This window comes from Microtus ochrogaster, unplaced genomic scaffold (assembly GCF_000317375.1).
Source record: "Microtus ochrogaster isolate Prairie Vole_2 unplaced genomic scaffold, MicOch1.0 UNK3, whole genome shotgun sequence".
NCBI lineage: Eukaryota > Metazoa > Chordata > Mammalia > Rodentia > Cricetidae > Microtus > Microtus ochrogaster.
Genome location: NW_004949101.1, coordinates 17,602,285 through 17,609,077, shown reverse-complemented (window position 1 = coordinate 17,609,077; position 6,793 = coordinate 17,602,285). Strand labels below are relative to the sequence as shown.

The 6,793-nt window shown below is 43.6% G+C and overlaps 1 protein-coding gene across 1 annotated transcript in view; it reads right to left on the bottom strand.

Annotated features, from left to right (window-relative positions):
- Nucleotides 1–811: 811 nt before the first annotated feature.
- Nucleotides 812–6,793, bottom strand: part of Snrpb (small nuclear ribonucleoprotein polypeptides B and B1) — an 8,072-nt gene continuing 2,090 nt past the window's right edge. The window contains exons 3-7 of the mRNA XM_005365629.2: nucleotides 5,045–5,156; nucleotides 2,980–3,132; nucleotides 2,194–2,332; nucleotides 1,767–1,892; nucleotides 812–1,119 (exon numbers count right to left, since the gene is read on the bottom strand). Coding sequence (XP_005365686.1) covers nucleotides 1,109–1,119; nucleotides 1,767–1,892; nucleotides 2,194–2,332; nucleotides 2,980–3,132; nucleotides 5,045–5,156 — 541 coding nt within the window. The 3' untranslated portion in view covers nucleotides 812–1,108. The remainder of the gene's footprint in view (nucleotides 1,120–1,766; nucleotides 1,893–2,193; nucleotides 2,333–2,979; nucleotides 3,133–5,044; nucleotides 5,157–6,793) is intronic.

The window sequence follows — 6,793 nt, the reverse complement described above, 5'->3', positions numbered from 1 at the left end:
GAACTCAGGACCTTTGGAAGAGCAGGCAGTGCTCTTAACCGCTGAGCCATCTCTCCAGCCCCCTAACTATACATTTTCTTCACAACTGCCCTAGCTTAAGCTTCCAGCACCAAGTGGAAGGAGTAAGAGAATAAGCAGGAACTTGTTATGTTGTTGCCTGTACAGTTACTCCATGACCTTCTGACAGCACTAGAGATCCAATCCTGCTTTGCAGACACTGGGCAAATATTTATTCCATCACTAAGCTACAGACCACTACCCAGTCAGGCCCTGGCTGAGGGAGTTTTGTTTAGAATTTCCTTCTGTTCCCAGTTCGATCACAAAAGGATTTAATCAAATGTTCTGTGTTATTAAGATACCCCTGACCTTCACCTCTGCTATTGCTTTGATTTCCTGGAGCTGCCTTGGCATGCAAAAAAACCCAACACTAACCCACGGCTCACCACTAGCCTTGCTGTGCTAAGTACCAGAATGCTGCTCATTACCTTATCATCCAAAGTGGGTAGAAGAAATCATGGCAAGTCCTTTAAAAGTCAGGTGGCAGTTTGTGTATGAGTGACCCGAGACAATGTTCTAACAAGGTTCTCTCCTTTAGTGTTTGCTTCATAAAAACCTGCCTAGCCCAGGGTGTAACACTCAACAGCATATGATATTTCCTCAAACTCATCTTTAAACCTGATGGACAAAAAGCCTCATTGTAGGTCAGTTTTGTAAAATATTATCAGAAAGCAGCTAAGAGTAGAGTTAATTTTTCTAAGGTAACCATTAGGCACTCAACAAATCAAAGGCTTTTCTAAAGACAAACAGATATAGAGTGCATGTATAACAGTCTCTTAAGAGTTTATTATAAACCAGCTTCAAAGGTCACAGTGGGGAAAAAAAGGACTATGTACAGCCTTTTGGGAAACAGGCAAGGAGCTGAGGAGGACCAAGATGAGCCTAGAGCCTTGGAGGGCATATTCCCCAGGGAGGGGGGCCCTGAAAGGGAAACCAGACGATCCAGGGAGACTCCATGAACAGCATACAAACAAACAGGTGTGTGGTAACTCGGCTCCGGGGAATAGGACCCACACCTCGGTGGAACTACTGCCACAATGCTGTGCGAGGATCAAAGCAGACCTGAAGCAAGAGAAAGTTCAGTCACAACCTCAGCTGTACCAAGCCCCAGCTCCCCATACTCTGCAAGTGACAACTCAGGTGGGTTAACTGGGCTATGCCCAGAAAAAACACAAATCCAAAATCAAAGTGAAATAAGATGGTCATGAAATTTGAACATTGTTTATCTTAAGATCTACCATGACTTCATAGAAAGAACACGGGGCTGGTAGTCAGGATGCTCTCTGGGCTTTTGTTTGTTTTGACAAAGGGACTCACTGTGTAGACCTGGCTGTCCTCAAACTCAGAAATCCACCTGCCTCTGGAATGCTGGGATTAAAGGCATGAGCCACCGTACCCAGCAAAAGAGACTCTCTAATTAAATAGTCAAGGGCATCCATCGGACAGTCTCTACTGTGATCTCAGAGACTCTCGTCTTGCATCCAGGGCCGATGGACTGGACACTGAACATACCTCTGTCCCACTAAGGAGTCAAGGCCAACCTGCTGATGCTTACTCCCTTCTCTCTACTTTCCAGACACAGCTGTCCTCCAAGAGCTCACTTCCCTAAATTTGAGGTCCAAAATCAGATCTGGTCTAAAGCCAATCTTCAGTTTCCAACCCAGTAAACTCTAGGAAAGGAAGCCAAAGCCACTGTTGTAGGGACTTACCTCGCATCCCTGGAGGAGGAGGTCGCATCCCAGGAGGAGGCATGCCCATTGGAGTTCCTCGGCCAGGAGGGATCCCCATTGGGGGACCCATAGGAGGCCTCATGCCAGGAGGAGGGCCCATCATACCTGAAGAAAAAAGCCCAAAAGACTTCTTAAAAGCTGGACGAAGCATACGAAGCTGTTTACCAAGTCAGATAGCCCAATCCATCCTCACAGCCTCTAAAGCAAAGGGGCCCTTGAGCCAGAGTGGGGCTCCTAATTGCTCTCATCCAGCTAGTTCCCAACTCAGTCAGCCAGGCTGGATCTCAGAGTAATCCTGCTTAACTACGCAAACTCATCATCAGTTTCAGTCAAGGATCTATGTCATCACGAATCCAGCTAAGGCATTTGTGATCGATTAGCACTGGTCTCCTGTGAAGATACTCACCTGGAGGAGGTGCCCCTCGGCCCATAGGTGGAGGAGGACCCCCACGACCAGGTGGGTACTGAGTTGGGGCTCCTGCAATACTTGCTGTGGCTGCAGCTGCAGCAGCTGCAACAGTGCCTCTTCCTTGTGGAGTCATCACCTAAAATAACGAAGAGGAATTAAACAGAGCACTAACTCAAGTACACTGAGCCTGAAGTCTCCTAATGCTACAGCTCATGCCATCGGACTTCCCACGTAAAAGTCAGCTATCAGGAAGCCCAAATGCCCAATTTCTAGCCTCTTAGCCTGACATTAAGTGTCCCCAATCCAACCTGGGAAAAAGCACTTGCACTTTTAGTTAATACTGGTGACATGTTTGCTCAGACTTGGTGGGGGGAGGGGCGCTGGCTTGATCCTGCCTCAACAAGGTGAGATAGTACAGACTTAGTTGACTTCCCAGGGGAGACAATCCCAAGAGAGGGGGTAAAGTGGGGGAAAAGGGAAGAAGTGGGAGGAGAGGAGGGGGAACTGGGAGTGACATGTAAAAGTAAGTAAATAAATAAAATATTTTTGAAAAAGATCTTATCCAAAAAAAGACTGGTGACATGGAAAGAGAAAGTATACGTAATGTTACCAAACATTTTGCTCAATTCAGTTGGCCAGAATATCTTTTGTTCATCTCTTCACACAAACACTGTTAGTCTGACAATCCGGACTCATCATGAGATTGGTCACTCATGTCAAGCTATGGGTTCTGCCCTATCCTTTTAGCTACCAGAAACCAGTAGTCCTCTTCCAGTGCCTCACCTGCTGTGATGGTCCTCCAACCCCACGGACTGGCCCAGCAAGTCCTGCAGGGGCCTGGGGCATGGGAACACCAGCAGGAATTCCTCTACCAGCAGCTCTGCCAATACCTGGCCCCCCAGCAGCTCCAGCAAGTGGCACTCTGGCAATACCAGTCTAAAAAGGGAAAAAAAAAATACTGTTGTAGAATATTATTTTAACTGGGCAAGGATGTGTTGCATTTGTTTATGCTGTAGAATATTACTTTAACTGTGTAAAGGTGTGTCACTTTTTAATGTTGCATTTAACGATGTAGGGATGCATGTTTAATTATGTAGACATGTATTACATCTGTTTCACCTTGCCTAGCTAATGTGTGTGATAGGTCTAACAGTGAGCTGAAAAACCAATAGCTAAGCAGAGAAAGGATAGGCAGGGCAAACAGGCAGAGAGAATAGAACTTTAGGCTCAAGAGGAGGAGAAAGATGGGGGACATGCGCATGGCCAGAAGCCAGGGAGCCATTGCAATAGAGAAAGCAAGTAAGAAGAGGTTAAAAAGCCCCAAGGCAAAATATAGATGAAAAGAAAGGGATTAAGTTAAAAGGCTGAACATTCAAAACTAGTAAGTCTGTGTGTCATGATTTGGGAGCTGGTGGGTGGCTCAAAAGGGTCTGGTACAAAAAAGATGGTGAAAGGCTCGGTGACCTAAAAAATTCTAAGTACACCTTGGAACAGCACTAAGAGCCTCTCAGATTTATAAGGCACCTAATCAGCACTAATTATATACACTAACATAGATATATAAACACACACATTCTTCTTCCATGAAAGACTAAGAACCCACCTATCATCCCTTAAAGAGACTATAATTTAAGTCTAGAGAAGCCTGTCAATACCTACACTCATTCCTATAAAAATAAAATAGCACTTGACCTTTCAACAGACACGAGATCCACTGCCTCTCTGACTCTCCCTTGCTAAGTGACAGTGTCCAAATAATACCTCTGATACATATTCACAAACAAGAAAGCCTGTAGAGTCGAAAATAAGGAAAGGAATGAGATAAACTACTCTCTACTCACTAGAGCAACTATCTCTAAGTCATTAGCAGGACTTAAATGAAGAGGGTGACTGAACGATGTTTACAAACTGGAAAGGCAGAACAAGCTTTTACATGTGTCACAAAGAAGCATGTGTGTGGATAAAAATAAACACAGGAGAGCTGAAGAGGCAGCTTAGAGACAGAATGATTGCCCAACATACATGACACCCTGGGTACAAACCAAGCTCTGCAAAATTAAACAGCCACATATATACAAATACAGGTTAAGCACATTCTCCTGATTCACAAAGTCTTGAAATAAAGAGAGAAAACAAATTCAGTTAGGTTCTTTTAGACAGCTCTATTTATAAACATACATTGGTGTTTGCAGAGCCAAGATCATTTGGAATCAAATGGCTGGTTTGCCATTTACTAGTTGTGACATCTTAGGCAAGCTACTAAACTTAGTTTATTTCATCCCTAAGGTGGGAATAATTTTTCAAGAGCAAACTAAAATTCTTATAATGACTAAATAAAACACTGGCAAAAACAAAACAAACACAAAAACACTCATGTCCCTGATGCACAGATTAACAACAAATACTATTATTCTGTAACCACCAAAGCCTTCATAAATTCTAAGATTTGGAGCCGTTTCTGTTTTCTTGAGACAGGGTCTTACTATGTACCCCTGGCTAGCTCTGAACTCAGATCTATTTGCCTCTGCTAGGATTAAAGGTGTGTGCCACCAAACCCAGCAGGAGCTACTATTTATCTTAAATTATTTCTTTTTGAGATTAAATTAGTTTCTCCCTCCCCTTTCCTCCATTCAAACCCTCCTCTTTTTACACTGTTATTACATAAATCTATGAAGCTGTTAATTTTAGTGACTAAATGGCCTCCTGCTGGTTAGAGTTTTCCTGAGAAGGTTAAAGTCTAGCTCCCTCCACTCATTTACTACCTGTAAAGGAGTCCACAGCCAGAGTACCTAACAGAGCCTGGCTCCCATGAGAACCTTCCTTCCAGAGGTATTCAGGAGGGACTTACATCTTTGGGAGGAGGTCCTTCTACTGTCATGGAGACCAGGTTCTCCCCTCGAAGCAACACCAGACCGAGAACTCGCTTCTCTTCCCTTTCCGCTTGTTTGGCATTCTTTGGCCTAAAATTGAATTTTTAAAAGAAAAAGTATTAGAAGGTAGTAAACATTTAGGTTTACCTATCTAGGAACCACCGAGGTTTGCTTTATATTACACCACCTTGACAAACAGTATATAAACTTTTTAAAAACAGGTCCTCTAGACAGAATCCCAGGCTAAATGACCTCATATGGAAAGATGGCGGGCTGCTTTCTACTAAATCAAGAAGATGCACAGACAAGGAGACAGGACAAGCAGCAAGAATGCCCAGCCCTGGAGAAGATGCAAACGCCTTTCCCCGTTTTCTTTGATATTACCTTGTTCCCTGCCTCCAGCTTAAGATTTCATAGACAAGAGGTAGGCTAAGCAATCCCTTAGTGAATCCTACCCACTCCCCATCCATGTATTAGCATATCAGCAACAATTCAACCTCAAGGCTACAATCCACCCTTTACCCTCCATGAGCAATCAAGGGATGGAAGAAAGGGAAAGAGAAATTTAGCATACAAAGGGGAAAAGATCCCCCCCTTTCTAGCTCATATTGTCTTACTTGTTAAATAAGCCTTTATTTTTACAAGAGTCACATAAAATTTCACATGGGTGACCTCAAACAAGAACCCACCCCAAACAGCACAACTGGAAAAGATGAAAGAAATAAAAATGTAAACTAGAAAAAGGAACGGAAAGATGAGAGCAGGGAACCAAAGCCACAGTCTTTAAAGAAGTGATATCCTGAATTTAAAAAAACAAACTTAGTTTTTTCCCTCCATTTTAGCTCATACTGTCTTAGATGTTAAATAAGCTTATATTAGCTTTTTATGACTAAAAAAGAAGGTATTTAATTTTTTTCTCATTAATTTTATTTAAAAAAGCATTTCCCAACAGTTTTTAAATCTGAAAACCAGTTTCATTTTTAAAGTGGGAATTCCACACTGATCTGCTGGCCCACTCTAACACGCACCCAGCACCCAGGCGTCTCGGCATTTTTATTCTACACTTGACCTTGGGCCACAAAAGAAAACAATCTCAAAAAGAACTTAAGGGAATTCGGTCAGAACACGTAAGTGCTGCATGTCAGGAGTGCACATATGACCAAAGTCACACCACTTGTTGAGCCTCAGGATGTCTTCAATATACAGAGCAGGACTGAAACAGACCATACTGTTTAATGGTCCTGAAAGGAATTAGCTAATCAACTTACAGAATTGCAGCAAATGAGAAAATATCTCCAATTTTTTTTTTAGAAAATGCCAACAAAAATGACTGGCCCCAAGCCCACATGGGGAGCAGAGCACTTACCCTGAAGAGGGTCAGAGGCTTCTTAAAGCAGTTTCAGACCAGGCTGCAATAGGAGAGCCCTTTAGGCTACAGCTTTACAAATAGGTAATGAGGCCAGAAAATCAAGCTCTCCCCCCTCACACACCTGTGGGGAGAACATGAGAGCCCTTTACCCCAGTACCCAGGGGCATGCAAAATCAGAGAAATAAAAGCCTAGCGCCCTCCTCACCAAGTTCCACTCTGCTAGAGTCAGAGAGCAAGGTTTTCTGGGTTAAGGAAGAGATTCCTTAGCAGCCAATGTCCCCACTGAAGTGTCTCCCTTCACAAGCAGGTAGGCAAACCTAGCTGAATGGCCATCCCACACCTGGCCCGCCCACCCACC